This window comes from Peromyscus leucopus, chromosome 10 (assembly GCF_004664715.2).
Source record: "Peromyscus leucopus breed LL Stock chromosome 10, UCI_PerLeu_2.1, whole genome shotgun sequence".
Taxonomy (NCBI): Eukaryota; Metazoa; Chordata; class Mammalia; order Rodentia; family Cricetidae; genus Peromyscus; species Peromyscus leucopus.
The window spans coordinates 79,311,120-79,336,639 of record NC_051071.1 but is presented as its reverse complement, the minus strand read 5'-3'; the positions used below and the strand labels follow the sequence as shown (position 1 = coordinate 79,336,639).

At 50.6% G+C, this 25,520-nt stretch overlaps 1 protein-coding gene across 1 annotated transcript in view; it reads right to left on the bottom strand.

Annotated features, from left to right (window-relative positions):
- Shroom3 (shroom family member 3) overlaps positions 1 to 25,520 on the bottom strand; it is a 308,934-nt gene that overhangs the window by 33,333 nt on the left and 250,081 nt on the right. The window contains 2 exon segments of the mRNA XM_028881929.2: positions 1,604 to 1,735; positions 16,240 to 16,371. Of these exon segments, the coding sequence (XP_028737762.1) occupies positions 1,604 to 1,735; positions 16,240 to 16,371 (264 nt within the window).

The window sequence follows — 25,520 nt, the reverse complement described above, 5'->3', positions numbered from 1 at the left end:
ATGCTGTGAACTGGTCCCCAAAGAGACTGGGAGGACACCAGGTGTGGGTGGCACACGCTTTTAATCTAACCAGCATGTGGAAGGCAGAGGCAGGTGGATCTCTGTGAGTTCGAGGCCAGCCTGGTCTACAGAGTGAGTTCCAGGCCAGGGCTGTTATACAGAGAAACCCTGTCTCAACCCCCGCCCACCTCCTGAGAGAGAGACAGACAGACAGGGAGGCCTACAAAGAGGGAAAGGAGTGTCTATAGGAAGTTAAGTAACTAGGAGTCACTTCTTCCTGTGGCCTGACGCTTACTCTGATATGACAGAAGAGGTCTGTCCGGTCCTGTGTCCACCGATGAGAGGCCTAGGATGCGCCTTTGAGCCAGTCATGATCCTTAAGGGCTGTAATTGAGTCCTACCTTTCTCCCAAGTACAGCCACCCTCTGTTAAATAACCCTTCCTGAAGCCTCCCAGCGGCTCTCCCTAACACACTACCTGCCCCTCACTCTTTCGTAGGCGTGAAATGCCCTTCCCACCTCCCTACCATCGCCCCATCTCTGCGTGACTCAAGTGATGATAATACTACTGTGTGGAGCCTGACTCCTCAGGATCAAATGGAGGCTAGCTTGTGTGTGCAGCTGGTGCGGGCAATCCTGACTCCGGTCTTGTCTTCAGTATGCCCGAGGGTCTGGGCTAGGATCCCCTTTTCCCAGTTCCTCTCAGGTGTGTTCAAGGCCGGATTTCTGGAGTAAACCCCTTGGGCCGCCGCGCTCACGGGGGCGCTGTTCATTCTTGACTGCAGCGCACATGTAACCTAGCAGCTACACGTGAAGACAGCAGGACCTGACTCAGCTCTGTCCTCACTCACACACTGATCCGCTGTCCACACTCAGACAGACTAATCTGTGCACACTGCAAAATGGCATAAACTTCTCTGTTCTTTTTATTTATTTTTTTTTCTTTTTGATTTTTCGAGATAGAGTTTTTCTGTGTTGCCCTGTCCAGGCTGTCCTGGAACTCACTCTGTAGCCCAGGCTGGCCTCGAACTCACAGAGATTGGCCTGCCTCTGCCTCCTGAGTGCTGGGATTAAAGACGTGTGCCGCCACCGCCCAGCAACTTCTGTATTCTTTAAAACAGTACTGCACACAGAAGAGGGAAATGGACGACAGATTTGGGAAAATCATGTGTCACTGAGAAATCCTCCATCTTAGTTGTGTCGGCTACAGGGCCAAGCAAGATGAACTGCTTTGACAGAAGGAGAAAACCCAAGCAGAACATTTAAATATAGGCATATCATCAATTCAGCCGAAAATCTATACAAGTCTGAACAGTGCAGACAGGACACTGAAGCACCCAGGGAAGAAGTCTGTCAAATTTTCAGATATGGGATTATAATAGGTATTGAGAAATAGCTGATGGGAAATGGGTTCCAAAAATATCTCAGATCACCAGCCGTGATCACGCTTTCCAGCCTTCCCTCAACCATCTAGGTCGGGAAGCGATGGAGGGGTGAGTCACCCACACAGTTAGCATTTTAAGAGGACAAGAAAAAAGACGTTTTGGGGGAGAGCCTGACCTCTGAAGGAGAGAAACCCTTGGACGCCAGCGGTGGCCACTCACCTGGAATGGTAGCTCTGGTGCCAGGGAGGGCCCATCGTGCCCTGAGATATCTGCATCATGCTGGCATCAGGCTGGTTCTCTCCAAATTTGGTCGTATGCCACGAGTGAGGGCGAGCGGCGGGTTCACTGCACCTGCAGAGACACAGGAGGGACCCTTCAGCATCAGCAGCTTCTCAGCCGAGTCCCCTCACACAGCAAGGCGGCGTGGGGACCCAGAGACCTGGGTCCCAAGAGATGACAGATGCAAGCATGGCTTACTTCTCCTCGGCTCGACAAATATTCCATTTTACCTCTTACCTCCCATCACTTCAGACCGCACTGGAGTGTTGCCAAGCCAGGGTGCCTTTGTATGGGCTTCCTCCACGTTGGCGTTTTGTGCCTTCTGAATGTAAGGGCATGGTTGCCTTGGTCTTCCTGGCCCTCCAGACTTAAAGGAAAACACCAAAATTCCTTCCTATTTCCCAAGGGACTTTGTGTAGATGCACTGTAAAAAGCTCCCTGGGGCTCTTCAGGTCCTCTGCCAGACCCTGGGTGGACGGCGCTGTTTCACTCACTGTCTTGGTGAGAACTGTATCAAAGTCAGAGGCTGCCCTGCATCGACAATGAAATATTCTACGCCACAGTCTGGAGAACAGAGTGTTCTCCAAAAGACTTTCTCATTTTCTAAGTCGGTGACTTCAACTCTTAAGCATCCTGCCCTTCAAACACAAAGATCTCATGGAGCCGAAGAGAAAATGTGGGTGTCCTTTAGACTGAACGAACATGAGTTCAAGGAGGAGCCAGGGACTACAGAAAGCCAGAGTCACAGGACAGCTGCGGCGCAGCATTTTTGTCTAAAGAGTGAGGTGATCCATCAGGGCATCTCACGCTGACAACTTCTGAACTCTGAGATCACAGGGGAATATTTCTGTAGTTTAGAAGCACTTTGGGATACAGGACCCCACTTGATAAGATGGAAACAATAGATGTAACTTATCCCAACCCCTCATACTTGCCCCTGAGCCCTAAAGCCCTATTCATTTCTCCTCTGTGACAAATAAATTAGCTTCTATAATGCACAGGAAAACTCGATCCCATGATGCCCGTGAACTTTTACTTGTTAGGCAAATGAAACACTACTAGAGCAGGTGCCTGGAGACTTTAGTCCTCAGCCAGACTTTGTTGTTAACCAGCTGTGGGAGTCACTTCCTGTCCCTAAGCCTCTGCACACCTAAAACCTGAAGACACTAATCAGAGGCTCAATTCATCTTATTTTAATCTGATTTTCTGAGGCTGACATTATATAAGATAGCTGGCCCAGAGTAAAATATCAATAGATATTAAGTATTATTCGATATAACTCATTTGCTGCTAATGAACTGATAGAATAGAGGCCAGGCAGACAAGCCTGTTAGACCGACCGACCGACCGACCTAGAAGGAAGGGGAAAGACGGGGAGAAGGAAGTTGAGGGTGGATGATGGCGGACACGGGAATGGGTAGGAGGAAATATTGACACAACCACCCTTCCAGCTCCAAGCTCATTCATGGAGATTAAGAGTCAGTAATTACACAGAGGAGGGCCAGCCAGATGGCTCGGCTGGCAGAGACTTCTGTGCAAGCCTGACAGTCTGAGTCTGACCCCTGGAACCCTCGGGAAGGTGGAAAGAGAGAACCGACTCCGCAGAGTTATCCTCCGACCGTTGCCTGAGCCGTCTGTGCCCCCTCCTATCTGGTGTACCCACAAATAACTATCTTTTAGAAATGTGAAAAGTCATCACACGGAGGCCGGTCTCCAGGGTAACTGTGGCAGAACAAACAGGGTGTGGCCACAGTGGCGAGGCGGGGAGCTGCTATGGCGGCCTGAAACCGGAAGGGTAAACAGAGGCCACACGGTACAACTGCCTGCCTGGAATCTACATGACGAGGACGAAAGGAACCTGGTGATGAACCAGGAATCCAAGATGGCGGTGCTGACGCCGGGAGGTGGCAGGATCTTTACCGAGAGGGAGGTCTGCTGGGTACTGCAGGCGCGTCCATGAAGGGGACGGTGAGATCTTCGTTGTGGTGGTTTTAACGTGAAATGTCCCTCATGGGCTCGTGGGTCTGAACACTTGGTCCCTGTTTAGCGGTGCTGTTTGTGAAGGTTGTGGAACCTTCAGAAGGTAGAGGAAGTGGATTGCTGGGGGAGGCCCTGGGGCTCCATGGTCGGCCACACTTCCTGTTCATACTGTGCTACACACTTCCTGCCCTGCCACAGGCCCCAAACAAACAAGACCAGTTGATCATGGACTGAGAGTTTCACAACTGTGAACTGAAACAAACCTATTTGTTTACGTATTATAGAGCCTTACTATGTGGACAGACAAGCCTAAAGTAGGAAGGCTGCTGCTGCCCTGGACACTGAGCACGAGGATTACAGGAATGTATCAGCATGCCTGTCAAAAGCATGCTCATTATAAACTCATTTTCTCCAGAGCCTGTCAGAGTGCTTGACAACTGAACAGTCTAGCTATGCAGGAGTTCACGGGATAAAAGGCTGTGGACGTGAAGGATGCCCAGGCAGAAGGAAGAGCATGCCCGAGATGAGCAAACCCAAAACAGGGCACAAGCCACACCATCAGCTGACAAGATGACGAACAGGGAGACAGGTACCAGGTGGAGGCGGAAAGAGAGGAAGAGCCTGATCGTGAGCCTCTCATGCCATGCCACAGTACAAGATGGCCGAGGCTCAAGGACCTTAGGCAGGAGGAGGCGGGCTCAAATCTGAAGTTTTAGGAAGCTACTGCCAATATCACGGTGAATAAATTTTACCAGCCACGATAAGAGATGATGAGGGCCTGGTAATAAACTCGAAGGAATGGAAGATCTTTAAAGTTATGGAGGCAGAAGAATCTTCATCCTCAGTGACCAGTTAGAATTGATAGAGTGTGTGTGTGTGTGTGTGTGTGTGTGTGTGTGTGTGTGTGTGTGATGTTTAGTAAAGAAAGAACAAAGAATGCCAAGTCCCTGAGGTGAGGATAAGTTTGGAATATTCAAAACAAGAGTCAGGCCGCAGCCACAGCCAGAGGAGCCGATGGCGTGGATTCAGAGGACAGGCGGCGTTCTGAAGGCGTCCTGGCCACAAGCATCAAAAGTTGACTTGAATGGGGTCTGGAGCCAAGACTCAGAGGCAGAGTGGGACTCCAGATGACCTCAGAGGACTGCTATGTGTTGGATAAGTGGAGAGTGTGACAACCTTGGGTTAGAAAAGGAGCCCCGGAGGGCGTCTGTTGGTCCTGCTCCCCGATGAGCCGCTGTGACTGGGCTGCATGGCCTTCCAGGTGCACAGGCCACCTGTCACCCAGACACGAGTCACACACACAGGACCCAACACAGACTCGGACTGACAAGACCACAGAATCAAACGACCATATTCTTAGCTCTGACTGACCCGTCCACCTGTCTGTCCACTGTTTACTGCATACACCGTCACAGAAGACAGAGTCCGCCGAAACGCTCCACATTCTCACCATCACGACGGCGATGTATCGAGTGTCTGTCAGAAGGACAGACAACCCTTCGGGTCGAGGGGCTTCAGGACACCCCTGCTGACCACCACAGGCTTAGCTGGGGCGGAACGCTGACTCGAAGGTTCTTCCTGTGTGTCGCTCGCTCATCATTTTCCTCATCTACGTTATGCTGTTTTAAGATGGGTTTTTACTATCTTGCCTAGCGGACCCCAAACTGATTGGTTCAAATGACTTCCCCTGCCTCAGTCCCAAGGTGCATGTCACTTATATACAGCTATTTCTTCATCTATTTTAAAAATGGACACGCACAGAGAAATGTATTCACATTAATACAAAGACTACCTTACTTACGTGTGGGTTAAAACTAAACTTAATAATTAACATTTCCCCATATTCATTGGAAGTCTTTTGAATAGACAATACATTCACATGATTAAGAAATAAATAAAAACCAAATATGCAATCTTGTCCCTCCAGACTCCATTCCTCACCCCCATAGCTGACCACTCCAGTTAATTTCTTACGTATCCTTTCCCAGCGTCCCAGTATGTAAACACAAGCCTATATAAAGGTGCGAGTGTGTGGCACACTGGTCCAGAGCTTGTCTAGTGTGCACAAAGCCCAGGGTTCTACCCCCAACACCAAAAACAACCAAAGAGGTGGACTGGTGGGAAGAAAGGTATTTATGAGGTAATACCACCTCAGAGTAACATGCAGTCCTTTCTGAAAGGGGTCGTTCTTTTTAAATGTCGCACTCGTAATGTGCCCTGGGGACTCTTGGCTTTGCTGACTGACTCACAGGAGTGAAGTCTGCTAACAGACAGATGACTAACACCGTAAATGAGGAGAAGAGCTAACACCCTTTCCTTGTCCTGTGTTTACCACACTAACCCACATTTATCTCCGTATCTCCTTCCCTGCCATGTAGTTTACTTCGCCTCACCCTCCATTCTGAAACATGTTTATGGACGAACACAGAAAGACTATGATAGAAGAGACTGGGGACAAAAGGGGTTTGTCTTTTTTCAGTGAGTCAACAGTGAGTAAGTGATGCCCGAATGTCCTGTTTCTCAATATTTCAATCCTGCTCTCCGCCCCCAACTCAACTCAACACAACTTTCCTCCTCCTCCTCTTCTTTCTCTCTCTCTCTCTCTCTCTCTCTCTCTCTCTCTCTCTCTCTCTCTCTCTCTCTCACACACACACACACACACACACACACACACACACACTCCAGAGCAACTGACTTTCCTACGTGCGAGCATTCACACCCATGTCATGACAACTGGGTACAAACGCCACGCTCCCTACAGTCTGCAGTCGCGCTCCCCTTGGCCACCGTCTGCCCTTCAAACACGACAGGAGTGCAGCAGAGCAGAAGCTTTACCGGTGGTCCCTCTGCCTCCAGCCTGCGCATGCACCGAGGCATTATTTTCTCTGCGGAAGGAAGGAAGGAAGGAAGGAAGGAAGGAAGGAAGGAAGGAAGGAAGGAAGGAAGGAAGGGGGACTGGATTGTACCAACGTTTTGGGGCATCGGCGGTAATGACTTCAGAATTTTCTTCCCTACTATGCACGAGCTTTGACAGGCAGACCCAACTTCCATGCTGATCGCTCTCAGTCAGGCTGACGCACACAGACACCACACACAAATTCTTAGGAGTTCAGAGAGGCTGAGACGGCGTTAAGAATGAGAAAGGCTGCGTCCCCTTTGGGTTCTCCCGGGGCCTTCCCAGGACGTCTACTAGCAGACCAAGCAGGAGCGGCCTGGTGCGGCAAACGGAAGCCTGGGTTCTTCCCCTCTACCCAGGGCCCCTCCGTCACCAGAGCTGGAAACCTCCTCCTGAATACAACCCCAGAGACGGTCTGTCTGCAAGTTTGATGAAGCCCAAATATCAACCAAAATATTTCAAAATCAAGCTAATTAATGCTTTATAAATGTTCAATGGCATCTCTGTGTGTGTGTGTGTGTGTGTGTGTGTGTGTGTGTGTGTGAGAGAGAGAGAGAGAGAGAGAGAGAGAGAGAGAGAGAGAGAGAGCACTACTCCATTAAATAAAAACAGTATCTTGGGCTGGAGAGATGGCTCAGAGGTTAAGAGCACTGGCTGCTCTTCCAAAGGTCCTGAGTTCAATTCCCAACAACCACATGGTGGCTCACAACCATCTATAATAAGATCTGGTGCCCATCCATAATAAGATCTGGTGCCCTCTTCTGGCCTGCAGGCATACATGCAGGCAGAACACTGTATACATAATAAATAAATAAATCTTTAAAAAAAAAAACAAAAAAAAAACCACTGACACTGAAGCAGCTGAATTCCTTTTCCTGATACACAATGCATGGAGCTAGGCTTTTCTTTTCCCTTTTTTACTGTCTCTCTCCCCATTTAAGATAAGAGGATACAGATAAGAAACTGAAGAGATTAGAAAAAAGGTAAATACCAATTTAAAAATGTTTAAAAGAAATCTATTCTTTAAAAATCATACTGGAAAAAAACTGTTTATTAAAATAAAGTTTAAAATAACCGGAACCCAAATAAAAAGAAGAGTCTAGGTTTGGGGACAGAGCACCTGAAAAGTAGGAAACTTCTAGAACACCAGCTCCCGTTCCTTCCCTACCTACCATATTTCCATAATACATTTACAACATGGAGGCGTTTCACCGCCACAGCTGGCTACCACAGAAGCCGCCACTCAGGAGGAGAATGAGAGTGATCTCTCATTCACTTTCAGAGGACAGAGTGCCAGCTAAACCTGAAAAACCAGCCCTGTGGTCTCTGGCATCGAGGGCACCTCTGAATGTGCGCACTTCAGATTTTTCTCTTACCACTTATGTGGCACGGCAATGAACGGGATCATAATAAAAATCCATATTCAAGTCAGCCGGAGCCCTAGGACATTGCCCAGACAGTTCCATGCACCTGTTCTTTTCCACGGCATACTGTCTGAGCATTAATTGCCGGAATTTTAAAATCACAGTTATACAAGAGTGAAAGCAGAATCCAAAATCTGTGAGGGAAGGGGAAGAAAAGGAAGTCGCCAAGCTCTCAACTGTGCCAGAGTGCGGCCATGCACAGATGTCCCTTCACGGACGAGGAGGACTTCAAAGCCTAACGAGAGAGAGGGCTGGATCTTTCCCTTAGCATTCAGGCGATACTCAGAGGTTCCCTCCCTCCCTCCTGGCTTAAAAACCGGGGAGAGGGACTTCCCACACAGGCTGGACCCGGCTGAAGAAAGAACCTCACACCTGTGGGCTTCTTAATGGAACCCCGTAAATCTTGAGAGCAAGGGGGGAAAGACTGGGGTGAGGAGGACGGAACACCATAACCAAGAGAGGAGCAGAGCATCCAGCAAGCACAGGATCCACAGGAGGTGTGGTACCCACGGCACGGGGAGCGTAGAGGAAGTGGAAGAAGAAACGGAACGCCTGGAATCTTTGAAATTCTGACTGGGAGAAACTCTCCCCAAACACATGTCAGGGCGCCAACCCCGAGTTCAGGAGGCTCAATGGACAGAAGGGGGACAGACTCAGAGGCTTCACAGAAAGAAGCAGAAACTTCCACACGACAGAAAACCGGACAGAAAAAGGCCAGCTAAGGCCAGCATCCACACTCACGCAGGTAACCCCAATTAAAGGCAGTGGGCCTGAATATATAAACGAGGAAGGCGGGGAAGGAGGAGGAGGCTTTCAGGGAAGGAGAGGGGATAACGGGGGTGATAGGATCCAAGATTATATGTACTTTGAAATGTACATAAATGAAAAGTAATTGCAAAAGCAATTTTTTTTTTTTTTTTTTTTTTTGGTTTTTCGAGACAGGGTTTCTCTGTGTAGCTTCGCGCCTTTCCTGGAACTCACTTGGTAGCCCAGGCTGGCCTCGAACTCACAGAGATCCGCCTGGGTCTGCCTCCCGAGTGCTGGGATTAAAGGCGTGCGCCACCACCGCCCGGCGCAAAAGCAATTTTTAAATTAAAAAAATTACTTAAAGTTAAAAAAAAAAAAAAAAAAACTAAAATTCTCACATCTGAGAGAAGCCCAGAGGAGAGAATTCACCCATGGCAGAGCAAAGGTAAGACTCACGGGCACCATCCCCTCAGCTGCCATATAGACAAGAAGGGAGCAGAGTGAGGTCTCATCGACTGCTGAGGGGGGAGGCAGCGGGAGGGGGGCTGTGAGCAAAGGATGATGGCAGACACGTATGAGAATGTCTGGATTCATCCCATTCTACACAATAAGCACTGTAAAAGGCAGAGTTCAGAGAAAAACCTCCCAGCCTGGAATTCTGTACTACATAGACCATCTTCAGGAGTGAAGGGGAAGCCAGGCACAGTGGGACACTCCCACATCCCAACACTCGGGAGACGAGGCAGAGACAGAGGCGTTAGGGTCACCTTCCGGCTACGCAGAGAGTGTGAGCTTGGGGCCAGCCTGGGTTACAGGAGACTCCGTGAAGGAGAAAGCAGGTCTGGTGGCACATGTCTGCAATGCCAGCACTCTGGGAGGGGGATGTGAGGGGCCATCCTGTACTACACAGTAAGGGGCCATCCTGTACTACACAGTAAGAAGGCCCTTCTAACAAAGTAAAAAGCAGTCACTTTCGGACAAACAGAAATTGTCATCAGAAAAGAAAAAAGTTACGTATTCTGGAAACTTGATCTACAAAACAAAAGAACACCAGAGAAGGGGTGAGCAGGGTAAAATGAAATTGAAAAACGTCCTTCTCTTTCTACACAGGCTGGCAACAGCGCATTGAGAGGACTTGGCAACTAGTCCTCCAGCCCAGGCGCCCTGCAGGGAGCAGAGTTCTGAGAGTCCACGGGGAGCTGCAGGGGCCTGAAGGGGGAACAGAGCACTGGCTGATCTGAGGGAGATAAAAAGACAGTCTAGGGAGATAAGCCATGAGGAACTGGGTAGCCCTGTGGGCAGACCAGTGGCTGGAAATTCCCGGACAGATGAACGAGAGAAGTATGCTGAAACTTAACACGTGGTTGCTTATTTTTCTTTAAAAATAGATGTTCTTGGGAAGCTAAAGGTAGGATGATTATGTTGAGTCTGAGGCCAGCCGGGTGAGTTCCAGGTCAACCTGGGCTGCAGAGTCTCAGGAAAAACAAAACAAAACAAAGCAAAAACAAACAAAACACCAATCAGCTAGCCAACCAAACAACAACAAAAACCAAAACAAACATTAAAAAAAAAAAGAGGCAAGAAAACAAAACACAGTATCAAAAAGACATCAAAAAAAAGGCTCTTGAGTTGGAGCCCTGCAATGAAAGATCCTGAATCTCATTCCAACAGTGTGCACTCACCTCGTGGCAAACAGAAACATCGCATAGAGCAACCAACCCCCTGGCCAATCTGGTCCGGTATTCAGGAGCGGGGCAGAGAGCTAAGTCACCCTGCTGGGTTTCAGCTCCGCCCTCAGGGGTGGAGCTCCGCAGCGATTCCCGTCCCAGGCAGGTGAGCAGGAGTTAAAGGGCAGGGACTGCCGGCTCGGAGCAAGCCAGGGGGACCCTACCTCTCAGTCACCCATGTAAACGGACCAATTAAAACCCAACTCCTGCCCACCGAGGGAAGAAGAAAGGGTGGCCCTTAGTACTTTTCCTGGGAAAAACCAGCACCCGGGTCAGCAGCACGCCGCTTTGAAATGCCAAACTGACTCTGTGGGCCGGGGAGGTGGGAAGCACGGAAAACCTTTGCTGGAGGATGCATCCAAAGAGAAAGCGGGAAGCCTCTTCCCCGTGCGAGGGCTGAAGGCTTCTGCTTTTGAAGCACCATCAGCGTTGTAGCGGCTCACCGGGGTTTCTCTGAGACACTTTCTCTGGAGGGCAGACAGAACTGAGAGAACTGGGGGTGCAGAAGCACTGGGCGCTGTTTGCTCTCCCACCCTGACCTACCTCACAGAGGATGTCTGTACCGTTTGATCCCGGAAAGCTATTCCAATGGCGGTGGTGGAAGGAACGGGGAGGAACTGGAGGGGGAAATCCTCGGTGGTAAGCCAGAATAACTTGTCTCCATTACCGACTCATTACCAACCATCCTAACCCAGAGCTCCAGAATTTTAGGGAAACGTTTCTGCCAAGATAGGTGAGATCATAAAGATTCTCCGTTCCTCCCACGGGGTGTGGTGGTTCACACTTGAAACCACAGCAGAGGCAGGAGGATCAAAAGTTCTAGGCTGACCTAGGATAAAACAAAGACCCTACTTCAAACAAAGGAATGCAAATACTCTCCTTCTGTCTCTCTCCCTGCAACAGGGTCTAAGGATGTAGCTCGGGGTGGCCTTGAACTCAAAATTCTCCAGTCTTAACCTCCAAGTGCTAGGACTGCTGTTGCACACTGGGAACAGGACTGCTATGCACACTGGGGAACAGGATTACTGTTGCACACTGGGGACAGGATTGCTGTTGCACACTGGGGAACAGGATTACTGTTGCACACTGGAAAAGGAAGACTGGATTGCTAAATGAAGAAGGCGCTGAATAGAATTCTGACCTCTTGTATTTGGCCCATGAGGTGACCCTAGAAGTTTCCAACTGTCCAAATAACAGTACTGGCCTCCATGAAGTACCACTACTAACCTCCTGCCTCGACACTTGCTTTGACTCCACAGATAAGAACATCATCATTTGCTTTCTGTACCACATAAACAAAATAATGGTACTTCACGCCTTTGTATGCTCCAGACTAGGATTTAGACCAGAGCCAGCCTGGTATCACTTCAAACGACCAACACTGAGACCATCTGCAGCGTGGACATAAGTGGCAGAAGCAGAGGATTATCACCTAGGAGATAAAATAAATATGAAGTCCTTATTGATATAAATCAATCACTGGAGAACTAGATGGCAGAGGGAAAAAAAGTACTTCCCTGCAGAAGAATTCCAATGGATAGGTGTAGAAGGAATGAAGAAAATAAAAATAGCTTCTAGAACATTCCTATTGTCACAGATAATATCAGCAGTTTTTGTTTTTGTTTTCGAGAAAGGGTTTCTCTGTGTAGTTTTGGAACCTGTCCTGGATCTCACTCTGTAGCCCAGGCTGACCTCAAACTCAGAGATCCGCCTGGCTCTGCCTCCCGAGTGCTGGCATCAAAGGCGTGCACCACCATCACCTGAAAATATCAGCAGATTTTAAAGCTAGTGAAAAGAAAGTTTGAAGAGAAACTCTCATATAGCCTCAACATTACTCTCCATTGCAATTCTGAATTGCAAAGGGACAAACAGCCCTTCTTCATAGAAGAGAAACATGGAGACCTCACCATAACCAAGTCACCAAAGCTGCCACCAGCAGTAACGAAAACACTAACATCACATGGCATTATGAAAGACATCATTTGAGTGGTATTCCTGCCAAAAATGCCGAAGGCTCAACCTCATCATGAGAAAACACTGACGCCTCCAAATCAAAGGCATTCTATACAGTTACTGGCCACTTTCCTTAAAAATATCAAGGTCGGGCTGGAGAGATGGCTCAGTGGTTAAGAGCACTTGACTGCTCTTCCAGAAGACCCGGGTTCAATTCCCAGCACCCACATGGCAGCTCACAACTGTCTGTAACTCCAGTTCCAGGGGACCTGACATCCTCACACATGCAGGCAAAACACCAATATACATGAAATAAAATAAATAATTAAAAAAAAAATATCAAGGTCAGCCAGGCGGCGGTGGCGCATGCCTTTGAACCCAGCACTTGGGAGGCAGAGCCAGGTGCATCTCTGTGAGTTCGAGGCCAACCTGGTCTACAGAGTGAGTTCTAGGACAGGCACCAAAACTACACAGAGAGACCCTGTCTTGAAAATAAGTAAGTAAGTAAGTAAATAAATAAATAAATAAGTAAATAAAATCAAGGTCACTGCTGTAGGATGCAGCTTTGTGGAAGGGCATTTGACAAGCACGCACGATACCCAAGGTTTAATCCTCAGTAATGACAAAACGACAGTCTAGCAACTATTAGCTACCGTGCACAGGCAATACTTTGGGGCTGGTAGGGTGGCACAGTGGGTCCAGATGCTTGCCGTCAAGCCTACCAGCCTGAGTGTGACCCTTGGGACCCACACAGTCAGAGGGAGAACCAACACCCACGAGTTGTCCTCTGACCTCAACACAAACACAGGGCGCAGTGGCATTCTCTCCAAAAGAAAGAAATGTTTTCTAAAAATTCGAGAGTCACAAAAGCCAAGAAAAGACCTAGAAAGTGTCCCGAATTAGGAGACAATTAAGGAAATGTGAAAACTCTGAAGTAGCATCCCTCAACAGAAAAGGCTAGCAGGGGGAGACAATGGCCGATCTTTGTGATCTGCCGCTTCTAAAGTCCTAATGTCTGTGTCCAGTGCTAGTGCCCAGTTTCTTACTTAGATAGTACTAACGAAAAGTACTAACGAAAGTATTAAGTATTAACAAATATTAAGTATTAAGTATTAACGAAAGTACTAACATTAGGGAGAGGCTGGGTAGCAGGTTTGGGAAATTACTAGTACTATTTTGTGAGTCTACAATGATTTCAAAATACGTAAAAGCTAAACCAATTCTGAGTTAGGATCTGAATATAGCTGGATGAGAGCCACCCCAATTTTTCAGTTCTCTCCTCCTCCTCCTCCTCCTCAGCCTAGCAGCAGCCTAGCGTGGACTTGCAGTCACCTAGGAGACACACCTCCGGCCATCCCTGCGAGGGTGTTTCCGGAGAAGTTCAACTGAGGAAGACCTCCCCTGAACGTGGGCCACAGCAGACTGTCGGGTGGGATTTAAAAAACGGGAAAAAGGGGGAGGAGAGCTGAGCAGGGACACTCACACTCCTCTCAGCTTCCTGATGGAGGTGCAGTGTGAGCAGCTTCCTCCACCCCTGTGGCCTCAGCTACGGCCGCCCTCACCGCCACCGCCACCCCCACGGCGGCCCGCATCCTCAAACTGTGAGCCCAAACCCAGCGTCTCTTCCTTCGGCCGCCGTGGCGGGGATTCTGTCACAGCAGCTGACACACTTGGGTGACCTCGGGGGACAGGAGAGAGTTAGGAAGTATGGCCACAAAGCCTCGTAACTACCGTTACGGAGACAAAGCACACACATATACAAGTCCGGGCACACGGAGTGAAGCCCCAGCTGAACAGTGGTGATGGGCGCAACACCCAAACTCAAGACCGTTTTTTGTTTAAGATAGGTGCCGTGTACCCCAGGCTGGCCTCAATTTCTCTATGAGGCCCAGGATGCCTCTCAACTTCTGATCCTCCTGCCTCTGACTCCTCAAGTGCTGGGATTTAAGACACCGCCATGCTCAGCGTATATGGTGCTTGGGATCAGACCCAGGCTGCATCATGGTAGGCAAGCACCCCGCACACACACACTGAGCTCTGCCCCCCCACCCACCCAAAGCTCAGGACTTTAAGGAGGAAATTACTTCTCCACCTGGTCCTGCCCATTTCCCTCCACACAGACAGCACTGTGAGTACGCTGGTGTGATAACTGACTCGTCTTCTATTGGCTTGTTTGAGAAAGGAGCTTGCTACGATGTTGCCAGATACGCTCTCATTTTAGAGCACCCAGGAGGCAAGGATTACCGGCATACAGCACAGCACCCAGTATCCCTGGCTGGATTTAAAAATGGTTTATTTATGGTTAGGCTACTGAATAGATATATCTAAGTTCATTTGTTTTGTTCAACTTTTTTTAAAAGATTTATTTATTTATCAGGTATACAGTGTTCTGCCTGCATGTACACCTGCACACCAGAAGAGGGCACCAGATTTCCCAACACCATGTGGTTGCTGGGAATTGAACTCAGGACCCCTGGAAGAACAGCCAGTGCTCTTAACCTCGGAGCCATCCCTCCAGCCCTTGTTCAACTTTTCAAGGATTGCTTTACAGAATATTTTCTGTATGCTTTATAGAATATTCGTGTCTTCATGTCTGTGTGCACACGTATGCATGTAGAGGCCAGAGAACATCAACGGTCTTCTACCTTTCTTGAGGAGACACAGTCTCCTATGAAACTCACAGATATCCACCCACCTCTGCTCCCCGGCTACAGGGATTGAAGGCATGTGTCCCCACACCCAGCCCGCACCCCCACTCTTAACCAGCAGGCAGCCTCTGCTCTTTCTGCTCCCCCAGGGTTGGCCAAGAGTCCTACCAGCATCTCCAAGTGCCCCACGGCAGCGTCCCTGGAAACCACTCTTGACCCGTCCTTTTCCCTTCCTGTTCTCTCGTCTGCTAGTAACTCTGTCTCCCTCGTCCATCTTGAGTCTGTGACATCTTGTGTCCTGTCAGCACAGACTTGGTCATTTTCTTCCCAGGTTGGAGCAGCCGTTGTCCGAAGGACAACTTCCTGACCTCTGGGCTCTGCCAGTGACGCAAGATTCACCCACACAGCCCAGCGGATGACACGGTTTGGATTCTCTGCACTGTGAGGGCACGAGGTGACCAAAGGGAGCGGGGACGGCCTCGGAGCCTCTGCCACCACCTGTTGCTGGGAGCGAGCCTGCCCGGTGGTTCCGAGAAGCTCAGCCTGTGCCCAGCCTACCCCCCCACCCCCCCAACCCACCCCCACCCCCGCCCAAGAGGCAGCTGGCTTCTCTGGCCCTCTGGCATGTTCAAACTACTTTCGAGTATCTTTCTTAAAATGGAACATAATAAAGAATCCTGATGTAAACATCAAATACAAGTGTTGTTTTACTACATAATACATAACAGATACTTTAATGCGTACTTGTGTATCTTAAACATGGAACAAGCAAATCTAGGTTGGCACAGATCCTCTACCCTCCCTCCCTCCCTCCCTCTCTAAGACAGGGACTCACTATGTAGCCCTGGTTGGCCTAGAACTTACTATGCAGAACAGGCTGGCCTTCAACTCATGGACACTTACCTGCCTCCCTCCCAAGTACTAGGGTTAAAGGCATATGCCACTATACCAGTACATAATTCAAATTTCTAATGTCTAATAGCACAGTGGTAGAGCATTTACTGTTATGTGGGTTCAATCCCCTGACCTAAAACAAACAAGATCATCATCCCTCTGAACTTCAACCTATGTGGCCCCCTTGTTCGGCCCCTTTCCTCTCCCACAGGCCTGTGTCTTTGGCCCTCTTTGCCTCCACCCTCCCCTGAGGGCGCCGGTCTTGTCTTCCACACTGCTCCGTGGTGTTGACCTCCATGCCTCCTACCTCTGCTTCAGCCGAAGTTTCACCCCTCCTGACCATGTCGCTTTCCGATGCTGGGGACCACCGACGAGCAGCTCTGAGCTGAGGGCGTTAGAGGCGCCAGGATCTGCACGGCCCGGGTCCGCACACACATCTCTGTTCAAAACAAGACAATAAACAGCTGAGCGCCGTGGGTTTTACAGGGAGGAAGGAGGATCTCACTGGAAAATATACAGCCACGGACTGGAGCCAGGACGAAACAGCTGAGCTCAAGCAGGACTCAGTCCGCACCCCAAGCTCTCTGCCCGAAAGCCAGTAAATCTAGAGGGTCTTCTACCCTTCCTGCCTATGTTTCTCCGGCTAGGTAAGTGTATTTCTGTATTCCTCTGACAGATACAGTAGTTATTTTTCACGTTTTGCAGTCCCGGGACTCTGGTGTCCTTCAGAGGCAGAACACTCAGCTGGCATGCACAAGGTCCCAGCACTGTCCTCCAGGCTAGCCCGGGACTCGGTGCCTGCGGGACAGATGCTCTACCGCGGAGCCACACCTCAGCCACATTAACTGTTAGGACTCGAAGATGTGGTGGACAGACAACCGAAAATGAACTCAGTGGTCCAAACCATGACACGGTTTCCCGGAAACCAAGTCACTTCTCAGCTTCCGTGGGAGGGGCAGAATCTCCAAGTGCAGCGCGCGCGCGCGCGTGCGCGCGAGGCCCATGCTCTGCTTAGTGGGTGGCAGCTCGGGAGGACACACGACAACCCTCGGGCTGCAACTATTTCAGACTGTTCAGATCCCACGGTGTTGGCAGGCAAAGCCTCTTGTGCATCCACTTCGATCCAGCCTCCCACCCCGGGGCCCGAACCCCTCATCCCTGTAACTCCTCTGCTCCACACTCCTAGGGAGTCAGAGAAAAATTGCTAGTGACCTTCTGTCATGGGAACAGACGTGTTTCTCCTCGGGAGAGACTCGGGTCTAGAATTTCCAAACACCCTCGGTGTCACCTCTTTATCACACTGGCCCTGCTTCAAGCTTTGAACTAGTTTTAAATTTTTGTTTTATTTATTATTACATGTGGTGTAGAAGTGTGAGTATATGGGTGTGTGTGTGTGTGTGTGTGTGTGTGCGCGCGCGCGTGCGTGTGTGCGCCCCGTGGCACCCGTGGTCAGAGGATAACTTTGGTGAATCGACTCCTTTTCCTGGTTTTGTTTTCTACTGTGCTGCGTGTTCCAGGCTACCTGGCCCAGGAGACTCTCCAGACTCCCCCCACCCCGTCCCTGAAGGAGTGATGGGATTACGGATCTGCGTCCCTGCATCTGGTCTTCTACATGGATTCCTGGGACCCAGCTCGGGTTGTGAGGCTCGTGCAGGAAGTGCTCTTGCCCGCTGAGCCAGCCACCGACCGCCCATGGGTCCGGTCGTCCTCCCGGGGTGGGGTGGGGTGTGCAGTTAGTCTTCAAGGGTTTTTCCTAGCCCGAGATCCAACTGCTGGACCTGAGAGGCACGTAAGGCTGCTTGCTCCGCCTCTGCATATGCCTTGGCCAAAAGGGAAGGATTACCAAGCAGCTGTCAAGATTAATCCTGTCCATCTGGCCTCCTGTTTTTTAGAACACAGAATGAAGTCAAAGAACGCTCTTTCTCCAACCCGAAGACCAATAAAAAGAACTTTTTATCCCAGGGTACTGGGGGAGGGGCTCAGGGGCTCAGCTGGGGTTTTCTATTCTTTTTGAAATGTATTTATTTTTATTTTATGTGCATTGGTGTTTTTGCCACGGGTGTTGGGTCCCCAGGAACTGGAGTTACAGACAGCTATGAGCTGCCACCACGTGGGTGCTGGGGAATCAAACCAGGATCCTCTGGAAGAGCAGTAAGTGCTCTCAACTGCCGAGCCTTCTCTCCAGCCCTGGGGTTTTCTATTCTGGAGGCACAGAGTCTCTCTTTACCTTAGTGGTGGCCTGGATCAGTTCTGAAGGTGTCTCCTGAGGATTTAGGGCCTCTGTAGAGCGGTAGGACTTTTAAGAGGTGGGATCGCATGGTGGTGGTGGTGGGGGCATTAACAGTCCTGCCCTTGGAAGACTGGGCTGTTAGACAGATAAACTTGGCCCCTGAATCATTATCCAACTTCCTGTTTTGCACGGTGATCTGTGCTCCCAGCCATGATGCAATCCAACAAGATATGGTGTAGCCTTGAGGGCTCTTGCCAGAGACGGAACCAAGAAGCCTGCCCCACTTGGGACTTTCAGCCTCCAGAACTGGGAGCTTAATAAAACTCTCTTCTTTACCTAGCTGGCCCACCTTAGGGTATTCCACGATAGCCATGCAACACTGGATTCCACACGCAGTTCCATCTATGCCGTCCCACCTCATTCAACAGAATCCTAAACTTGACCATTAAGGCTTGCTTGAGGTTCTACCACTTATGACATTAATGGCACTGAGCCAGTAAACCCTGGGCCTCAGGCTCCTCGGCTGTAGGAAAGACTACAAGGGACTGTGAACAAGGGCTAGAAGCTCGGCTCTGGAGAATGTGTCCTGACTAGCTGGGTCCTCTCACACCTCTGCTCTTTCGTCTATAAAATGGACGCAAAGGGCCACTTGTTGCACAGGGCTGTTGAGACACTTTTATAACACCGGTTAAAGTATTTAGAACAGAGCCCCGGGCATATTAAACACTCAGCAAATTAGCCTAGTATTATTACTGTATCTGTCTTGTAGAGTTGTTCCAAAAGTCCTAGATAATGTATATCAACTGTCCAGCATGGTATGTGCTTAATAATACCCTTATTTTCATTTCTGTCTTAATATAGTATCTTCTTGTTAGAGCTTCTTCCAATGGTTACACAAGGCAGCCGTAACTAAAGCCGCCTAATTCACTCAGAGAGGACAGAGGAGCCTTGGCCGGTTGAGAGTTAACAGGCCCAAACCTTCTACAAAATTCCCGCCGTCCGCACGTCGAAATTCTCTCACAACCCCAGCGACACCAATCAGGCAGACGTTTGGCTTAAGATGAGGTGCAAAGTAGACTCAGAGGGCTCTCCCGCTTTAACCCCCGAATATAAAGATTTTATGAATGCAGAAAGCACAGTCTGACGGCCAGCAAGAGGGGCAGGAGCTGCTGCTGGGCCCGACAGACGGACGGACGGACGGCCTGAGTTCCACTTCCAGGACACAGATGGAGGAGGAGAGACTCCCGCAAACTGTCCCGTGTTCTCCTCCTCACAAGCAAATGTCATTCACAAACAAAGCGCCCTTCGAGACCACCCGCTGACATCATCCACTCGGCCACACAGGGCTGGATTTGTCCTTTCCAGGTGTCCCTAGACCTCAGTGTCCTCTACTGGAGAAAAACAACCACAGGCAGGCCTTGCCGAGAGCCTCTGTGGCATTTAATAACTTCCTCATTTCTGACTTAAACCGCAGGTGTTGGCTCTGTCTGTCCTTTCTGTACAGTGGCTGAGCCTCTGAAGCTCTGTTCTCTTTCCTTTCCCCTTCCCCATCCTGGACATACCTAGAGACGGAGCCACGGGTTGTGGGTGTCCCGGGCAACGGTTGGGCAGGAAGAATAAGCCAATGTGAGAAAGTCCCAAGCACCAGGCACACGCAATCATCTTTTAAGGATTTTTAGTGGGCCGACACCAGCGTCTCGGCTCTGCCCTCTAGACCAGGGCAGTGAGCCGTGTGCCATCTCAGAGGGCCAGGGCAGCTGGGTGAAGACCAATGAGACCACCTGAACGTGGGACTGTGATCGCAGGTGATGCCGCAGCAGCCTGCCGGCTGAGCCTCGTGCTTCTGCCCTAGGCTGGTTCAGGGGACCTGGTTCAGGGGACCTGGTGACAGGGAGGTCCAAGAACCAGAGTGGGTGAGCTGGGAGAGACCCCATTGAAAGCCAGACTGGAGGGTCCAGGGAGCATTTGCCAGCACCCACGCTCCCGCATTAAACTCTTCTAGAATAATCTGGACAACAAATAAATAGTTTTAAACTTATACGTTCCAATGAAAAGGAACGCCACAGTGAGGCTAGATGGGAGGCAGTTCTAGAATGAACTTGGGGAGGCCCATCAACTCAGCACCCTGGAATTCTCTTTCTGTCTGTCTCTGTCTTATCTGCACACAGAACCACTTACCTGCTCAGTGAGCCTGTCTGGCCATTAAACTCACACTGTCTCCAGAAAGCCGGTCTCCCCCACCCTGCAGACTCCTCCGCTGGCTTCCCCCACAGCGGTAATTGACAGTCGGCAGGCGCTTTGATCTCATCCGACAGGTCCTAATGGGGTACCACACGCCTCAGGCAGACTGACCCAGGTCTCTCCTACAAAAGGATGTGCGCGCTTTCCCATATGTTGTGAGTTATTATCAAAACTCCTTATGAAAGAGACAATGAGTGAAGCTTTTTTTTTCTCCCCTAAGACCCATTTTCCAGAACACACTGAGACACAGAAGCTGTATGTCTGGGCTCAGACCACACACAGAATTATACTCACTGGGGACTGAAATCCCAGACAACGACTCACTCTTCCTCCTTTCAACTCAGCAGTTTCAAAAAACTCTGGTTATGCCACAGACTTTTAGGCCTTCGCATTACTAACCTGGATGAGAACAGTGATGAGATGTCCACTCATTCAAAGTTACCACGTGGAATTATTTCTACTTAAAACACACTGTAGAAGCTCCTGGGGATCAGCAGAACCTCTTCAAGTGAAAATACTGAAATAAACCGTGCGGCTGTGCCACCTTTCCGGACCGTGTCCCTGAACACCAATTCCCCACGGGCTGGTGTGCGGGGTCCCGGAGGCCGCCTCTCCCAACACAGCAGGGGTGAAGCGGGCTGAGCCCACTGCCCCTCCCCCTCCTCCTCCCAGCACACAGAGCGCACATGAGTGTGGCTGTGTCCGTGGGGATGATCACAGGGTTTCCACCCGCCTGCTTTTGCAGGCCCCTCTTTAACTGCTCACCTAACATAAGCAGCCCCCCTGTGAACCCCGGTACAGTCAGCCACTATTTGTTGAGTGGCTGAAGAACTGCTAAATGGTCAGCCAATCTGTAACCCCAACTCCTAAGTTAGTGTGTTGCGACACTAATGAGGTGCTTCTGGGGACTGGTTCATGCTGTCTCTTCCTAGTCTCCGGCCTCAGTATCACAACCATGGGTGATGAACTAGGAGTTAAGTCACCCTGCGAAGGGTGAGCCGGGCTGAAAAATTATTGTGATCTGCAGCTACAGCAAACCATTGTAACGCCTTTCTTCCTCATACCTAAGAAACAAGAAATGCAGGGCAGCCAGCTGTCTCTTTCTGCCTCCTAGGATGGGTACATTCTGCCCCTTAAGATTCCCCAACTCCTGAACACACAATGACTGCTTTACTGTGCGGGGGTTTTAATGGAGTCCATTAACTCCTTTCTGGACTGAGTTTCAGCCAACACAGGGAGAGCCAGCTCCGGATCATTCTGTTCCCGGGGCTGTTTGGACACTGTAAAATCTGCGGCAGGATGGTGAAAGCCGAGGACGACACAGGGGCCTGAGCCTATTCAAATGGGCTGGCCGGGTCCACTTGGTTCCTGCTTACAGAGTTTACCTTCTCTATTTTATCCTTGAATGGGAAGAAGAGTGGCGAACAGAAGGATCATGCCTCCAGGACATGGACGGTAGCAGCCCAAGGACGGCAGGCAGGCTCCGTGCACCTGCTGAGACCAGACACTCCTTCCCCGTCCACTGCTGTCCCCTCCGACCCAGTGTCTCTGCGGTAGTCAACACAACCTTTGAACTGAGTGGACAGTGTCCTCTCCTGATTTCCACTGCACACTGACCAAGTGCTCCTTAACCCAGACTCCTCAAGGAGTCAGCCTCGTTGACTCCCGGCCAGCCTGCAACCCTCCTGACCTCACCCAGAGCCTCTCAGGTGTCCTCACACCCACCAAACTCTCTACCACATCTTCTGTCTACTCGGGGAACATTCCTTCCGTTTCTTCCTGGCTATTCCTTAGCCTTCAGGTTCCGGGTCAGGCGTCCCCCTTCACGGGCTGCCTTATCTGATGTCAACAGCCTCCTTCCTGGTACCCAGCATTTCCTTTACTGTGCCTATCCCCGCATGGGGCTGCTCCCTTGTGTCCTGTCCGCCTTGGCAAGCAGTGCGCTCAGCCAGGGTTCCCATCTGGTTTTTCCTTCACGACTCACTCTGTTCTTTTGACCCAGCCCCACCCACGATGAGTGTGGTGGTAAGGGGTGGTGGGCGGCCTTTTGGGGATGTGTTCTGACTTCCCAAATGAGGCTCTGTGCCTTCAACTCCCTAAGGCACTGCTGGTTCCTAAGACAGGCCAGCTCACTCTTTCTTCTTGTCACTGGCTCTAAGCTTAGGCCACGAGCCCTAACTTCTGGTGCAGGCTTTCTTGAGAGAGTCATGGCATTGCCGGAAACTGGCCAAAACCTTGGACACATGGCTGGCATGCCCTGGTGCAATGTTGCTGTCTTCCTTTGGAAGCAACCATAAGGCTTTCAGTAATTAAGTGGGCAGTGTGTGTTTACACAGGACCATGTCTGTCCTCAGGACCGGAGAATTTCCTTTGCGTTTATGTTGGGTGCACATGCATACTTCTTCTTCTTCATGACAGTTTGCCTGCCTTCCTGAAAGCCACATTATATTCTGGATGTTTCAAGTGACTTTTTGCTCTCCTTCTGCTCCAGGTCTTCCCTGTCTCTCTGACCATTGTCTTGGGCTAGCAAGTTCTCAAGTCATTGCAGTGGGGTCCCCGGCACACACCTCCTTCCCCTCTCCCAGAGCGTCCGTCCGGAGGCTGACAAGGCCTGGGCTCCTTCAGTGCCTGAAGGGCGTTTTAAGAACTCCTGGCCTTTACAGACGCCTGTTCTTAAACACAGCTACTCTTCAGTTTCTGGCGACTGACCGTGTGACCATGGGTCAAAGGTTCCCCAGACATTCTCAATGCACTGCCCTTTCTCCAAAGGCCCCCTTGCTCTTATGGCTGACTCTTGGCTACTTATCTATTTGAGGCCTGACCTCTGGGTCACTATCTCTTCATTACTCTTTTTTTTTTTTTTTTTTCTGATTTTCTAATCATTCCCTGCGATCTAGGCAGCTCAGACTGGTTCCCCTCTGACCATAGGCTGGTTCCCCTCTGGCAATACGCTGGTGTCGCCCTATCCGGGACTTCTAATCACAGGCATGGTGCTGACATGCTCTTACAAACTCCTTGTCTTCCCGCTCACTCACCCTGCCCCCTCGGCTTGGTTCGTGTCAACAGGGCCACACATAGCCCCTGAGCCTTGGGTTGATGGTCTCCGCACACCTCAGCCCTGGGTCCACCTGTGCTCGCTCGGGCTGCTTTCTCTTACCGTCCTGAAAACATTTCAAAGGGACCCACTCCTGTAATCTTTATCCCTGGCATTTAAACAATCTACAAGCTTATCCATTTCTAGATGTCAACCTTGTATAAAGATGGGAAAGGGATGAACGGGGGTGGAGGGGTGGCGGGGTGTGTGTGTGTGTGGAATCAAATGACTAGCCCTATCTTTCAACTGCCTAAAAGTATTAATCTGCTTCAACCTTTTTTTTAATTTTATAATTTGATTCAATTTTACATATCAGCGACAGACTCCCCTGTCCTCCCTCCTCCTGCACCGCCCCCCCTCCCCCAGCCCACCCCCCATTCCCATCTCCTCCAGGGCAAGGACTCCCCTGGGGATTCAGCTCAAGCTGGTAGATTCAGTCCAGGCAGGTCCAGTCCCCTCCTCCCAGTCAACCTTTCTTTTTTGAAGTTATTTATTTGCATTGTGCGTGTGCGCACGAGTGTGTGCGTTGGAATGGGTGCTCAAGTGTGTTGAGATCAGATCTTTCTACCATGTGGGGCCTGGGATTTGAACTCAGGTCATCAATCTTGGCAACAGGCACCTTTACCCACTGCGTCATCGCTCCAGGCCTTGACTTCAATCTCTGTACTCAGCAAGTCCTCTGGCACACCAAGCCTCTGGCACACCAGGCCTCTGGCACACCAGGCCTTAGGAAAAGCTTACGATAAGCAAGGGCCCCTGCTCAGGGGCTTACAATTCAAACGGTGAGACCTCTGCTGGGTCCAGCTTCAAACATTCAGCGCCGAAGACTTGGAACCACCCGGAGACGCGTCTGGTTCTCACGTGTGTATGGACAACGGGGACTCCAGAGCCAGCTGCCTGAGTCCCCAATCGGGCTCTACAACCTGGTAGGTCTCTGACCTGGGGCGGGACACCTACCTTTGCATCTCACTTTCCTCCCCTACGAAACAGGAATGCTAACAGCCGAAACACAGATATACAGAGTTGGATTCGTATAGAGAGAGCACCCTGACTGACACCTGTCAACAAATACTTGCTTCTTGAGACTCACGTGTGCCGGGCACACGGTGAGTCACTACGGCTGAGGTAATCAGCCTGTTTTTTAAAAGGCTTTGCTTTGGCTCGGTTTTAGACCAGGGTGGTTGGCTCTGTTTTTGGGGTCTGCCGCAGCATGCCATGGCAGGGACATGCGACACTGTAAACCGCCTCAGCCCACGGAGAGCAAGGGAGAGGAGGCGGAGGAAGAGGAAGGGGCCGCGGTCCCACTGTGTCCTTCAAGGGCGTGTCCCCAAAGGGCTGCTGACCTCACTTCTCCAGGCTCCCACCAACTTCCTGCAGCCCCTCCAGGGGGAGAGTGGCTTGCGGAGTTTCAGTCACCACCGAAAACACGTGGAGATGAAGCAGGGTGTCTGGGAGAGCAGTGTCACCCACGGGGGGAAGGTGAACGCCTCCTGAGAAAATGCAGGTCTCCCTGCTCCAGCCTCCGCTCTCTGCCTGTCGCGGGCAACACACTTACGTCCCTGCCGCAAGCTGTGCATCCTGAGACTAACGTCAGACGTGGCTCAGGAAGTGCAGCTTTCCCAAACCTCCTTCAGTCGGGCCCTCAAAGATCCCAAAAGACACACACCGCAGAATCAGCTGTCCCCATCCGACAGCGTTGCAGAGGGGCGGAAATCTGCTCACGACCACAACGTGTCAACTAGAAGGCTGGCGGAACGGTGTCCTTAGCCCCACTTTTCCCGCATTTCATCTTGAGGATCTCTCTCAGCACAGAGCGCCTTTGAACGGGACCGCCCCAAAAGTCCTATGGAAAGGGTGGCAAGCACTTAATCCCCAAAACTACTGTGCAGGGAAAGCCGGAGCAGGAACAAAGAGAAGAGAGAACGTTACTGAAATTCCAGCGGGACTCCTCTGGCCGGAAGCCGACTGTTCCTACACCTGGAGACACTGGGCCAGCATCAAGGGGTGCCCTTCCTCCCACCCA